Source organism: Calidris pugnax, unplaced genomic scaffold (assembly GCF_001431845.1).
Source record: "Calidris pugnax isolate Ruff unplaced genomic scaffold, ASM143184v1 scaffold70, whole genome shotgun sequence".
NCBI classification, from domain to species: Eukaryota; Metazoa; Chordata; class Aves; order Charadriiformes; family Scolopacidae; genus Calidris; species Calidris pugnax.
In genome coordinates this window covers 16,750,388-16,765,270 of record NW_015090862.1, presented here as the reverse complement: position 1 = coordinate 16,765,270, position 14,883 = coordinate 16,750,388, and the positions used below count along the sequence as shown (strand labels likewise).

The 14,883-nt window shown below is 43.2% G+C and overlaps 1 protein-coding gene across 1 annotated transcript in view; it reads left to right on the top strand.

Moving 5' to 3' along the window:
- The window catches only part of IGF1R (insulin like growth factor 1 receptor), a 151,994-nt gene extending 139,200 nt beyond the window's left edge, over nucleotides 1-12,794 (top strand). Inside the window, exons 19-21 of the mRNA XM_014944315.1 lie at nucleotides 879-1,008; nucleotides 5,587-5,721; nucleotides 11,928-12,794. Of these exons, the coding sequence (XP_014799801.1) occupies nucleotides 879-1,008; nucleotides 5,587-5,721; nucleotides 11,928-12,294 (632 nt within the window). The 3' untranslated portion in view covers nucleotides 12,295-12,794. The remainder of the gene's footprint in view (nucleotides 1-878; nucleotides 1,009-5,586; nucleotides 5,722-11,927) is intronic.
- The last annotated feature ends 2,089 nt before the right edge of the window (nucleotides 12,795-14,883 follow it).

The following is a 14,883-nucleotide window of genomic DNA, read 5'->3' as shown; positions in this document are numbered from 1 at the left end:
GCTTTCCTCCCCCCAAAAAGGGGCAATTACAGGTCCGTATAGATAAAATGGATTTTGCCCTAGCTCTGCTGTGTTAGCAGACAGCATTTAATATTAGTAAGAGATTTGATGCCACCTGATTTATTCACTTTTTAGGTAGTGTCTGAAAACACAGTAACTGGTTTAAACAGGCCAGTCCAAGACCCAGCAGCTTTGTGTGCATCGGGCTTATTGGTCAGAAGAAATTCTGGAATAAGTCTTGAGTTACAGTCAGGAGATGAGCATTGTTAGATCCAGGTCTTGAAAGTGTTTATGTATTTGCAGCTAAATTTACATGTATAACCCAAAGTATGTCTTTAATATCAGTCTGTGTTAGTCATATATGAATAGCCTGGTCCTCTGTAGTGTTTGTGGTGGAATATTGTACGGGAACTGGAAATTAACTTTGGGAAGAGGTAAAAAAAAAAGAAGTTTTTCCCTCAACATGTGAGATTCTTTAATTATAGACAATAGTATTAAGTACTAAAGGAGCTCTTGACACTCTTTAAAAAGAAAGGAAAATCATTGAATTTAGAGAACAGATTCGTGAATTGTATGACCTTCAGAAGACTTAGCTTTTACTGCAAGGCTTGAGCATAAATCTGGAACTTTTCGTATTAATGTATTTAAATAATTCAGATTTCTCACCCACTGAAGTCAATGGTAAAAATGTCTTGTTTCTGCTGGGAGGGGAACTAAAGCATCCCTAAGGCAGCAGGTAAAGTGCCTGCAAAGTGTTGTGGTAACAGACTGTGGATTCTTTGCACCAAACTGTCATTCTCTGCTGGCTACAACAGTTTGTCGTGAGGGGAAGTGTTCATCATTTTATCACGTACACTGAAAACATTTATACCTTCTAGATTTTGGCATGACAAGAGACATCTACGAGACAGATTATTATCGGAAAGGAGGGAAAGGTTTGCTGCCTGTCCGCTGGATGTCCCCAGAATCACTGAAAGATGGAGTCTTCACAACGCACTCCGATGTCTGGTAACAAAAAACGGGTTCTAAAAATCTGTTTTAGCCTCTCTTCTTTTTGTAGCCTCTTTTCTTCTTTTAGTAGACTTAACTAAGTATGCTGCTGCTCCTGTCTCTTCAAAGGTAACTCTTTTTTCACTGTGAAGCATTCTGCTTTATATTTTGTATTTCCATTGCAAAATCAAACGCTCGTGAGGTTAAATTCTGCTCTCAGAGAGAGCAGAATTAAATGGATTTCCAAAACCGGAGGTGGCAGCATGTTTCCTGCTGTGAGTTGTAAAATCAGTTGTGCAGTGAAAAACATTACTTTCACCTGGAAGAGCAAGTTGTCATTTTTCAAATTGCCCTCCTTCAAGAAAAGCATTAAAAGTTGCCAAGAATATAGAAAGGTTCACAGTGCTGACCTGCTTTTCTATCAAAACCTTCTGTGTAAATAACTTCTGCTTGCCCGCAGACGGTTTGTGTACACCGGCAGGTTTTTTTCTTGAGAGTTCTCCCTGTGGATATCCTTCTCCATTTGGAGCTTTGTTTGCTTGTTTTATATACCGCAAGATGCAGAAATAGGTTTTTCTTTAAAAGCACATTGCCTGCTTGCTCTATCTGTGAAGTTATTAATAGAGGCATTCAGGAAATTTCAAAATACACTTCTTAAAAGGAGTAATACTCTGGAACAATTCCCCCCACATCCCACCCTCAAACTTTTGCAGATAGGTAGGGAGGACTTGGCAGGACATGGACTTGTACTGGCAAAACCTCTACTCTGTCTTTTATGGTTTCTCTGCCTTCCTAACAAGATGTTTTTACTGCTGATCTGTTACAGAATTGGCAGCTGATTGCCTCCAAATGTCTAGAAGCCAGTAGAATGGTATTTTAGTAGTAAACTGCATTTTCTTTAAACAGCTTGAGGACTTTGGAGTCGGTGGACTGTAGTCCAGAGCACCAGCTTTGAGTGAAAGGTTCATAAGAGAAATTATGGAGCAAGGGAAAAAGCAAAGCACCAGAACGTTGCTTAGATTTTTATTTCTTTTTTTGCGTATGGCTAGTAACTTATTTATGAACCCAGTAACCCTCAAACTTGGAAAGAGATGAAAATAACCACTTTGAGTTGAAGGGGAAGCCCTGTATCAGCCATTCATCTAATGGAACAGCCCAGGCGTGCTTTTGGCAGTGTCCCTGCAGTAAAAGAATTTTGGGACTTGTAATGGCTTCACAAAGCAGACAGAAATTTGGAATATATCCCTAGAAAATCCCCAGATGTAGAACGGAGCGAGCCTGGAGTGAAGAGCTGGCAGACCTGCCCGTTCTTGCCACACAACAGTAACTTTGAAGTCCATCCATCAGTTCCAGCTGTTGTATCGGCAGCGGCTGCAGCCCGTCAGGTGCTCGGCTTCGCTGACGTACCGCGCTTGTTCCCTACACACGTTCCTCTTAACCTGTGGCTGTTGGGTGACATCGCTGTTTAAACACAACTCAAATTCCAAACAAAGAAACCCTACGGACGTGACGCCAAACCCAGCGTCAGAAGTGAGTTGCTGCTTCAGTTGTCGTGGGAAGTACGTGAGTTCCCCCGTCAGCGTTAACAAGATTTGGCCTTCGTCAGTCGTCCAGTCCCAACCAAGGTCAAGCAAACAGTATTGGAGATTATCAGCAGGACAGTGTGAGGGAAATATTTTAGCCACAAGTCATGTCAAGAAAAGTAGTTTACTGATTATAAGGGTGGAAAACTTAAGGAGGAGGAGTAAAATCTGACAGATTTTAACTTGGAAAGTATAGAGTGGAAAAAATTGGTCTATGGAGAGGAGGAGGGTCCACAGCTCTCAGCAGTATTTCAGATGGTTCCTCCTTGGGGATGGTTTGTCATCTTAATTGTTAGAAGTGACTTATTCTTATTTGGAAATTGTTAGAAGTTCTTATTCTGAAGTTTGGATCACCTAGGTAGGCTATCCTGAGGTACCAAAGCCAGGAATATTCTGTTTATTTAGAACACTATACATTTGCATTTGCCACGTGTATCCACAGCTGTAGATGCAGAAATTTCAATCTGAATTCCCAGTGTAGTGGAGCTTGACTTCCCACTGTCATGAAAGAGTGGCTGTTTACTTGGTCTGCTTATGGCTAAAAGGATCATTCCAGTTTACTTCTTAATAACTTTTAGACAAAACACAATACATTGAAGGTCTCTTTATGCTGACTCCTTGTATCCTTGTAAACTGTGTAGCTTGGCTGTTTTGGGGGCCATTTGTTTTCATCAGACAGTAAAAAAAAATACGTTGAGATAGTTTTCCCTGCCTTTTTGGTCGGATGTTGTGACATCTGGTTCCGTGTTCTTCGAGATAAGTTTTTGAAGCCAAAATGTCAAAAAGACAAAACTGTGTGAGTGGTCAGAGTCCAAGATTTATAAGCTGTAAGGTGAAACGGCGAACTGCAAAAAGAGTGTCTGGAGGTTTTGAAGGGTGGAGCTTTATTTTAGCAATTCATTCTTTTATTGCTTTTCAGACTGAAGAATGAGGTAATTAGACAAGACTGTTTTTGTTGTAGTTAGGGAAGGAGAACATTTTAAAATTCATGTAATACTGTTGAGGGTGAGAGTGTATTTCTATAAATAAGTCCTCGGCATCTTGCGTTCTCTCAGAGCTGGTAGTTGCCTTGAAGGAGCAATAAGTTTATTTGTTATGATAATATGACTAGTAGGTGCACAAGACTTGTTCTCATTATTCCTGCAGTGATCAAAGTAGCTTCAAAGACACCAAAATGTTGAGTTGACCCTCTGTCCCTGCCTGCCCTGAAAGGCAAACAATTGCAAGTCTGTTTGTGGCTTCTGGCTCCAGATGCAAACCATTTTAGATACAGTGGATAACTGAAAGATAAAACCACTCTACCATAACCAGCTAATAATACTGGGCTCCTGTTTTCACAACAATACCCTATTGAAACTAAGCTTTTTTTTGTCTAAGCTTGACTCAGCGTTTTAGCCACAGAAGACAAGACAACATCTAGATTTTCTTTCTTTGCACAGCAGCTCTAAAAGTAGATGACTCCTCAGCGCAGGACAGACAATTTGAGCCACGTCTGCTCAATAAACTAATTTTAAACGGAGATATTTTTAGAAAGTGTCAATACTTGCGTCCAAACTACCCAATTACATAACTATGCTTATCTTTCTTCGCCAGTAATCAATTCCTATTATTAGACAGACTTCTCTTTTCACTTCTGCTGTCCTTTGTAGGTAGTTGGAAGGAGCTGGAAGCTCTGTTTCAAGAACATAGTTACACACATGTTGTAAAAGGGGTAACTGAGTTTCTCCTGGGGCCTTAGATATTTTCCGGCTGAAGCGTAAATCAGGGTCTTGGTACAAGAAGCTGGGGAACATTCACGTTTCTTCCATGTCTTTTTCAAAAAGTGGTTGTGTTGGTTGCTGCCGTGAATCAAATGCCTTGATCCTTGATCCTCACTTTGCACCTTTGACTTAGAATGTGGACGAAACCAAATCAGAGTGATAAATGGAAAGCATTTGCCCAAGAAGTGTTTTTGTGCCTGGGAACAGAGGCTGGTTGGTTTGCTTGGTTTTAGTGGTGAGGCAGATGAGACACACAGGAGTGCTGATGTGCATTTGCTCTCTGGCTCATGCTAGAGCAGGATGGGGAAAATGCAGCTTTTAAATCAGATTTGTGTGACTCAAGTATTTCTGATGAAAAGCAGCTTGTGCTGGAACGAGAGCTTGCAGTCCTGCGTTGTTGCCTTCTCAGCTGCTATCAGGAGTACCTGAAATATGTTACGTGAAGATTTTGAGTTTAATTTTTAAAATATACAGACTTTTTTTCCTGCTTGGGGGACGACTTGTCGATCTTGCTCTAAATAACCAGTCTCTGCAACTTCTCCACCTGTTTAGAAGGCTTGATTCCCTGCACCCAGCCACATATGGATCTTTTTGCAGACTTCAATGATCAGGTCTCTCCAGCCTGAGCTCCTCTGCACAGGAAGCCTGGAGATAGGAACAGAATTTTTTTAATTGTTTTTGTTTGTTTTCCTTAACTGCATCTTTCCCTTTCCCCTCTCCACTGTTCTTCCCACCTCACAGTGCACCTAAAGCCTGAACTCAAAGCCAAGGGAAAGGGAGGTGAGATGCGGGCTGGTTCTCCAGGCAAGCTCACAGCTTAAATCTCCTCTGCATTAGGAGGCTTCTGGTCAACGTGGTGACCTTGTGGTGGCTTTTTTTAATGTTTGACGTGTATAGAACCAGGGTAACCAAGTAATTCTGACCACTGAATGGTCCTAATCATGACCAGCTCTGAGCTGTAGATAATGGTGTGAAAAAATGGAGATGGATGTTAGCAGTATTTTCCTATAGAGGCCATTCTGAAGAGTCATTCAGAACTGGGAATGTGTTTCTCACCATTGACTAGAAGGGTTTGAAGTCAACAGTCCCTCATGCTAAGTGATGTGGCTATCACCGTAGCTGCATACTTTTTGAGCAACCAGAATTTTTTGGTAAAAGAAAGTGCCCATGGATACCTGCCTGCTCAGCATCATCCAAGAAAAATGTCCTTGCAAATAGTGCTCAGCTTTCTAAAGTTCTGATTTGTTTTCCAGGTCTTTTGGTGTTGTGCTCTGGGAGATCGCAACGTTAGCGGAGCAGCCGTACCAGGGCATGACCAATGAACAAGTGCTACGGTTTGTGATGGAAGGAGGTCTGCTGGAAAAACCAGATAATTGTCCCGACATGCTGTAAGTGACAACGGTTCCCACTGTTCTCAGTGCACACTTCATTCTTCCTAATCCCTTTGGTGTCCACTTCTGCTCTATCTACCACAGGGAGGGGCTTTTAAAGAACGATAGCGATGTGAGGTGCTGCTTGAACAGTCTGTGTCAATCTCATATGTTGTAGTGGTTAGAACGTACTAGAAAACAACTTTGCTTGCAGCCAGAATCTCACTTTGGGCTCTCTCCCCTAATAAGGAAACAAAACCCAATCTTTGTGTTCCTGAAATAAAATTTGATAAAAGCTCATAAGTCACATTTGCTATAGCAGAAGACTTGGTGCTTGAATCTTGTCTCTTCTGCTTAAAGTAATTCTGTTCAGCAGGAAGAGAAAAAAGGGCATAGGATGAGCTGAAGTGTATTGGGCATAAACTCTGTGGAATTCAGCTTTCTGGTTCAGCATCCAGAAAGATGAATGTATTGTCCCTTTGTCTGAAGCAGCCTTGGATCTGCTATTTCAGTCACCGTGCTCATCGCCTTGAGATAAACAAATCTCCCCTGCTGGCAGTTTCCCTTCCTGTGAGCACAGAAAGAAGTGGGCAGGAAAACCTTTGCCCACCCCTGGAATCCACACAAAGCCTGGCAGCAGAGGAGGGTGCGCAGCGCAGCCGGCTTCGCTTTGGAGCTTTACATTGCTGGAATACTTCTGCTGGCTTTTGTGTACAGCAGTTTCAGTTGTTCAGACTTTATTACTTTGCTACACTGCCCAAACTGGCTTTTGGGAAGGAAATACTGCGTCTTGCAGTTATTGAAATTTGTTGGAGGCCCACAGAAGGGATACAATCACTTAAGGGCCTCAGCTGCTTGGGATTCTTAGGAAAAGAGCTTTTTTGGCCGGATCCCTGGCTTTGGTTTCAGATGACAGGCAGCGTTGTTTTGTTGTTTGAGGGGGGTGGGTGGTATATGCAGGGGGAGGTGTAGCTGCCATGTGATTCCTCAGTTTCGCATTCTTTCCCTTCCACGATGCTGTGGAGAATTCCTGGCAGTCGGGTTGACTGGAGATTGTTTAACGCGGTCAGAGCTGTGTAATGGAGCGGGGGGAGTGGGCAGAAATGGGGGAAGAACAGGGTGTGTGAGGGGATCAGCTCCCCGAGTCCATAGGAGAAAAAAAAAATACCTCTACAGTGCAAACAAAATTGGTAAGAAATTATTAGAAATTCCTCATTAACCTGGGGCGTGTGTGGTATCAACAGGGGGACGGGAGAGGAGTCACAGCATGAAGGTCTCTTTGCTGCAGCCCACCCAGCCCCTTCTCCTTCCTTCTTCCCTCCTCCTCCTCAGAGATAATCTTCTCCTTGCTGGGTGTTGCTACTGGGCAATCCATTTTCAGGGTTACTGGCTTGTGAGCTGGGAGAACTGGGTTTTTGTCTGGCAGAGCAAATCTTCACACCAGTGTGTAACAGCAAAGGCCTTTTCTGTGCTGATTTTAATGAAGAAGCTGTTCATGTGTTAGTTCTGGTGGCCAAGACTTCAGCCTGATGTTGCAGAAGTACAGAATTAAAAAATGGTCCTTTGAATTTTGCCACATGTCTTCATCAGAACAAGGAACAGGGATGAAATCACAACTGAGGCACATCCAGTTTAGTGGTGTCTTTTTTTTTGGTGGTACAGTTGTGTATAAAACATCCTGATTCTGTCCAAACTGCAAAAGAAAAACAACCAAAAACAATTGAATGTAATTGACCTTAGGAACTTCTTGTGACTTGCTTTAGTTCCCTTTCAGCTTGTTTTGTCTTTGGATTAGGAGAGACACCCAAGTCTGCTGAAATTCAAATAGGCTGTTGTAGGAATAGCAGCAGGGAGCTCCAGGAATAATCTTCACCTTTGTTCCATGCTTATGCATTTGGCATTCAAAGAACCTGTTCTGCGTTACTATGGTGCTTTTTGGTTGTTTTTGGTTTTTTTTTTTTTTGCATGCTTTCACTTCTTTCCCCATCTTCCATCCCGTTTGCCCAAGATGCTGTGAAGATGCTGTGCATCACTCGGTGACCTGGGCTGTGGGCAGAGTCCCCCTGCCCTCACCAGCTGCCCCATGAGCTGCTGCTCAGCACCCAGCCTAACAAGAAAATTACACAAGGGACAGAAAGGTGGTTGTAATGGAGTTGCAGAGAGCCCTGACGTTGTGTATGGATCTTGTCACTCATCCCCAGCGTTTCAGGCAACAGCTCGCTCAGGTGTGAAATAGTGGCTCCTCTTTTTCTGTGGAGGTTGCTAAAGATTCTGTGTAAAGACAGGTTTCTTGGCACGTCTGTGCCAGTGGAAGGTATTTTTTCAGACAGCACAAGTTCTTACTGGTGGAGACTGTCTTGTCTGTGATACTTGAGTTAATATAGTGAGTTAATATTAAAGATGTCCAGAAAGCAAAGTCCACCTACTGCAGGGAAGTCAATGTACTACTTGTGCTTCATCCTGTGTGAAAGCAAACGAGAAGGGGAGCCGGGAGCTGCACTTCTATATATCCCATGGAGTAGCCTACAAATGCAGAGATACATTTTTTTTCTTTAAATTAGTTTGACTTTGAAACAACTTAATTATGGGCAGGACACAAATGTACCTTTCTGCCGAGAGAAGGGAGGATACTGAGAAACAAAAAACCTCCAGAACAGGTGAAGGAGGTGGACTGCTGTGGGGAAGTGTAGATGAGAATAGAGAGAAGAATCTTGCTGCAACTGTCACCGAATCTACTATTTTTAACCCCGCAGATGATGTGAGTGTTGACACAGCCATGTGCGCTCCCGCCACAGTGCAGTGGTTTTCCCAAGGGCCTCTTCTTGTCCCCCCTGCATGAATCTACGTGGTGCAAGCAGCCTTGGATGTTCCATCTCTCCTGAGAGCACCAGTAATGCTTGTTAGGGGCCGTGCTTTGCTCACCCCTGGTAGCAGCGAGCCAGCAGGTTTTAGATGGATCAGAGAAGGACACTTGAAGAGCTGGAAGAGGTTCTGTTCTGCACCTTGGTTGTGTCGGATGCTTGTGCAAAGGGGGATTTTACGGCGCGGTTGTCTCGTGGTTCAGAGAGGTGGTAAATCCCCAGGAAAGGGCTAAGCACAAAGGGGACGGTATTTCTAGAGGCTTTTTACTCTTCCACAGGGTGAAACAAGACTCAGCTCTGTTTATGCTACACCCTCTTGGCATAGTTTGCATGGTTTTACAGACAGAACCATGCAATAAGACAGATGGTTCAATAAGATGGTGCCAGGAGGAGCTTTGCTGTTTTTCTCCTCTTCCTGTGTAATAAGCCCTGTTTTTATGTACTACCATTGTTATGGCAGCGTTCGTCAGGTGATGGCTGCGTGGCAAGAAGGTTTGTTACAGCTGAAGCTCTCAGACAGTGCGTTCCCATGGGGCTTTTAAAAGTTGTGGAGGCTGGAATTCCACTCTGTTTTTGAAGCAAAATTGCTTCCCCCACATGTATTGTAGATGACTAGACTATTTACGCATTGCTGATTTTTCCCTTTGTTCCTGGCGAGCGCTGGGTTAGAAAGCAGGGTCTGCCATGCAGAGGTAATGTCAGCACGTGGCAGCAGCAGAGCAGGAGAAAGGGCTTTTCACTCCCCCCACCCCAAATCAAGTCTGATGCAAAGCCCAAACTCCAGTGGAATGCAGCTTCTATAGTAAATTTCCATTTTCTGGGTTTTTTTACTGTCTCAGTGCAGAAAGTAACTCAGTTTCTGCTCAGTTCTTTGAGCAAAAGGTGCCCAGGAAAGACATCAGCTATTCCTCCATCTCATGACGATGCCCACATCTTCCTCCAGCCCACTTGCCACCAGTCAGAAACATACTTTATAATTATAAAGTGCTCAGGTTGTATTCACAGCCTCTAAATTCTCCCATTGTCTACTGGAAAGAGTCGGGGAGTTTTTTTGTTTAAGATAATGTAAGCGAGGTCTTTGAACCCACAGAGTTAAAAAGGAAAAAAAAAATAATATCCTTTTATGGGAACTCTGTAGGGTTTTTAAATCTGGAATGGCTTAAAAGAAACATCACATGTCCTTGTTTGTGCTGATGTCACATGCATTACTCCACTGCTTGTGGTATCTCCTTAGCATTGCCCTTAGGCCCCAGGGCGACGCGCCAGCGAATATCCAGTGTTCTTGGCTCCAGCAAACGCTTCTATTCAGGGACGCAGCAGTCAGCTGGAAAGGAAACAGCAATGAAGTAACAGCAATGGATTTTATATATTTATGTCTCCAGCTTTCCTCCTCGTTTGTGGGTGAGGGTATAGTGCAGTTTTATAGTTTGGCTTCGCTTTCGCTATGAAAGGCGTTTTAAAGACTGAAAAACAAGCGCTGGTTTAACAGTGTTTATATGTCTACGTGCCGTTACAATGCAGCATTGAGCACCCGGGGACTTCTCCCAGCACAGACTGGTTTTGCCAGCTTCTTCTTGGGTGTCACAAGGCCGTGCTCAGGTGCCTGACTTCTGTTTGTGGCAGAATTGTGCCAGCTGAGCACTAACAGTAATATTTGTGACTTAAAATGCACTTCAATTAAGATTGTTTTTGTTTGCATCCCAAGCACAGCCGCTTTCTCTCTCTTTGCTGGTTCACATCAGCTGAGAACACAACGCACCCTATGAGGAAATGCAACAGTATTTCCCAAGGAGTGAATTTCCAGGGGAGGGGATTTCTTTGCTTTGGTTTTGTTTCAGGCCAGGGTTCCCAGACCCCCCTGGCCCCCGCTGTGCGCAGGGATGTACAGCAACCAGCTTCAGAGCCCAGGGTTTTCCAGCTGGGGGACAGTCCTGTGCAGAGCTTTGCTCTACAGCAGGGACTCTGGAGATATTAGGGCATTACTCTGTGATGGACTTAGGTGCTACTCAAAAAAGGAGTGAGTTTTTGTTCGCTTTTGTCTCTTTTTCTAGTTAAAAATAAACATTCCACACACTGCTGCAGAGATGTTAAACTGCTGCCAGGGCATAAGGCAGCGAGAGCTAATTAAAGCATAAAATAGAATTGCTTGCAGACTTACTGAAAGTCTGTGAAAGTCAGAGAGATGGTATTGTTGTTTTATAAAATCAAAACTGGAAGTTTAGGTGACCTGGCAGAGGTGGGGAGATGAGCCCAGGCTGGCTGCTGGGGTCTGACTGGGACTGCAGGTCGCAGTGCTGGAAGGTAAGTCAGGGATGGGGAGGATTCTCCAGTGCGTTACCAGAACTGAAAGATTTTTCTTTGGTGGTGTTTTTGGTGGTTTTTTTTTAGATCCATTCTTATTCTAGCCCAGAAAGTAGTAGTTTTGGCCAGTGGTGACTTCCTACACACAGCGTGTTCCTGCGAGTACTGTGCGTACGCAGAGGATTGGCTCGAAGAATTAATGTTAATCTTCCTTTTCTTATTTAAATTTGTCCTATTACTCGTGCTGTGTTAACAGAAGACGTCCCTATTCCACCTTCACAGACAGTGAAATCCTTTCTTGTGTTGTGTTTAAAGCTCAGGGCAATCTCTCAGGAATATCCAATTTTGCAGTGTCATGAAAATGCTGTTTTCATTATGGATGTATTACTGTTTCATTTTGTGGTTGTGTTTTGCCAGCATGGGACGTTGTACAGATCTAATCATGGATGCGCTTAAAGAGATGATCTCACACGCCGTAAAATATTAATGCATCCCTGGCTGTAAATGAAAACAACATAATAATTTTCAAATAAAAGATTAGAGAATGTCTTTGAGATTGGGAGATGTCTTTGGGGGATTACAATTAATTTTAATGTAATTTTCTTCTTTCAGGGGGAAAAAGCGGTGCTTTACCTTGCGTGTATTTCCGATTTTAATTGTTTCCAAGACAATATTGATAGGGTAGGGATTGGGTATTTGGAAAAGGTACTCTGAGAGGCATTATCCTGTAGCTGTATGATTTAGTAGCTGTATTGATTGAGTAAGCACAGGGTGTTTTGGATGAAAAAGAAGAATAAAAGTACAAACTGCTCCTGAGTGTCAGGTATCTGGGAGACTCTTACGGGCAGGCGTGTGGAAGGGAGTGGAGACGGGAGATGAGGTAAATCAAGGATTAGAAAGAAGGTCGAAACGTGGCCTGTAAAAATTCTGTCACTTCGTCTTCCATCAGAATTGAATGATTTTCCTACAGCCTGTGGTGCCGTCGGTCAGGGCTGGTTGGGCTCCAGCCGGGGCTCGTAAAACACCTTCAGTAAATGGTTTTGCTGTGTGTTTCCTGTCCAGGTTTGAACTGATGCGCATGTGCTGGCAGTACAACCCCAAAATGAGGCCCTCCTTCCTGGAAATCATCGGTAGCATCAAAGACGAGCTGGATCCAGCCTTCAAAGAGGTCTCCTTCTTCTACAGTGAAGAGAACAAACCTCCGGATACAGAGGAGCTTGACCTGGAGACTGAAAACATGGAGAGCATTCCTTTAGATCCCTCCTCCACCCTCCAACCCACTGACAAGCACTCAGGACACAAAGCCGAGAACGGCCCAGGCGTGGTGGTCCTTCGGGCCAGCTTCGAGGAGAGACAGCCGTACGCACACATGAACGGGGGACGCAAGAATGAGAGGGCCTTACCGTTGCCCCAGTCTTCGGCCTGCTGATCCTTAGAACCAGAATCTCACAGAAACGACAAAACACAGAAAAAAAACAAACACATGGCGTCGGGGGGAAGAAAGAAAGAAAAATTACAATATATTCAAAAGCCTACTGTACCTCAGTGGATCTTCAGAACTGCCATAGCTGCACTTGGGAGAACCCTTTTTTCAGTAAACAAGTTATCGTATTTTTCTTTTTTCAATATGCAAGCAGATGTTTGTTTCAGTAAAGGACTCCATTCATGGGGCACACAGTCGGCCTTTTAAAACTCTTAATGTTAACACTTAATAGCAACAGAAAACTTGAGATCTGATGTCTCTCTCTCTCTTTCTCTCTCTCCTCTCTCCCTCTCTCTCCTTCTTTCTGTCTCTCTCTTTGCTTCATAATGGGAAACATATCTGCGTGCAAGTTCAACCGTACAGCACTTTTATCAGATCAAAGATATCGCAGGCCAGGTGGCTCCCGGTACCCTTGCAAGCACCTGCCTAACACTGTAGGTCTTTATAAAAAAAAAAAGCAAACAAACAAACAAAAAAACAAACAAACAAAAAACCCACAAAAAAAAAACAACCAACAACACTAAAAAAGACTGGATTTTTAATGTTGCTCTTTAATCTTTTTAGGAACATGTAAAAGAATAAAAAAGGGCCATCATTCGTCCAAGGTTGTTACCATTTTCAACGCTGCCAAATTTTGCCAAAAAACTGAACTCTTCGTTTTTTGTTTTTGTTTTTTTTTTTTTGTAGGCATAGAAGGAGCACAGTAATCAACTGCTCTGTTTAAAAGAGATCCTGACCAATACGTTCTATTCAATCATACACTGGTATTTAAAAAAAAAAAAAAAATTAAAAAATATCAAATTGTCTAGATCTTTTTTCAAAACTGGACAAAATGTGATTTATTTTTTTTTTCTTGTGATGGAGAAGATAAAAGGGATGGGGTAAAGAAACAGCCCTCCCTCCGCTCCTGTCCCCATCCCAATGAATTCTGGACAAAACTGGCAGTGGTGAGCTAAATAACCGTGCATTTTGTACAAAAAAAAAATAAAAAAAGTCAACCGCACGCCAAAAATGAAACATGAAAAACATGAAAATAACCGGCAGAGATCTCCATCGTTGCAGCCTGGCTGCCTTCACAGGCTTGCAAGGAAAAAACCACCTAGAAACATAAATTGGAGAAGACAAAAAAAAGCAGTAACCGGATTCAAGTATATGATGCTTTGTTGACCTTTTCTCTTTATTATTAAGACTTCTCGAAGGGTCTTGCAGTTCTATGTTAGACCATGGATCATTTGCATACACATTGTCTTTTGTGTCACTTTTATAACTTTTTTACGGTTCAGATACTCATCTATATGTCTGTACAGAAAAAAGCTGCTATTTTTTTTGTTCTTTATCTTTGTGGATTTAATCTATGAAAACCTTCAGGTCTGCCCTCCTTCCCTCCCTTCCCCTCCCCTCCCACTTCAACAGATTTTCTTATGCTTTGTACTATAGTGTGTAACTTTTACTTCCTCCTTCCCAGTAACTGATACCTTTCATATGATTTGCCATGAACTGTTTAATGCCTTTTTATAAATACATTTCCTCCTTTTTTTTTTTTTTTTTTTTTTTTTTTTTTTTCTCCTTTTTCCATTAGTTGTTTTGCATCATCTTGGCTGTGTGGGCTACAGGGCTTTTGAGGGGGGGACATGGAGAAAGAAGGGACACCCTGCACAGGAACACTCTAGCAGTGCCGTGGTGTATTTTTAAATCCCGGTTTTCCTTCCTTCCTTCCCACTAACCCCTGCCCAGACAGCACGCGAGTCTCTTACAGTGCAAGGCATGATACAAACTCAGGTCAGAAAAAAAAAAAAAAAAAAGGTTAAATATTTAGTACATTCTTGTTCAGTGTTTATACTCATTGTTGTACAAGGGTCCTACCCCTCCTCCCCTCCCCGCTTGTTTTGGTTGTGGCACACATCCACCCACCCATCCCCACACACACACACACATATGTATTATTATTTTTTTTTTTCTATTTGTTGGGTACAACAGCAGACACCAGGCTTTTGGGTCACTGATTTTTAAAGAGACTATTTTAACCCTTCCACCCCGTGAACAAGAGCTATCCCAGCTGCAGCTGGTGATGCCAGGCATTCTTAGGGTGGCCATTGAGCACCTGGCTCCGGCAAACCCCAGCTCTTTGCCTTCCTCACGAGGAAGCCCTCTCAGAGGGCACCCTGGGCTGCGCTTCGCACCCCTGGTAAAAAAAACAAAAAACCCAACCAAACCAAACCCCACCACTCCATTTCCACGGGGCTGGGTGGAAAGCACGTAGCTGGGGCCGGCGGCTTGGCGAGCAAACAGTTAAAGAGTTGGCAGCTATGGAAACCCGCACAAGAACCAGCTTGTTGCTTAAATCATAGACCAAACCTCAGAACAAAAGCAAACGAGTGAGCTTGTTTGTTCAGTTGCAGAAGCCTTGGTGAAAGGGGAAGGAGGGGCCATCAGAAAGTCTACAACCAAGGAGTCGTACCAGTTGCTCATCTTAACCGTAGTTACAGCATCTAAGCCTTTTGTTTTCGCACTGATCCAACCAAACGATGGCAGTGA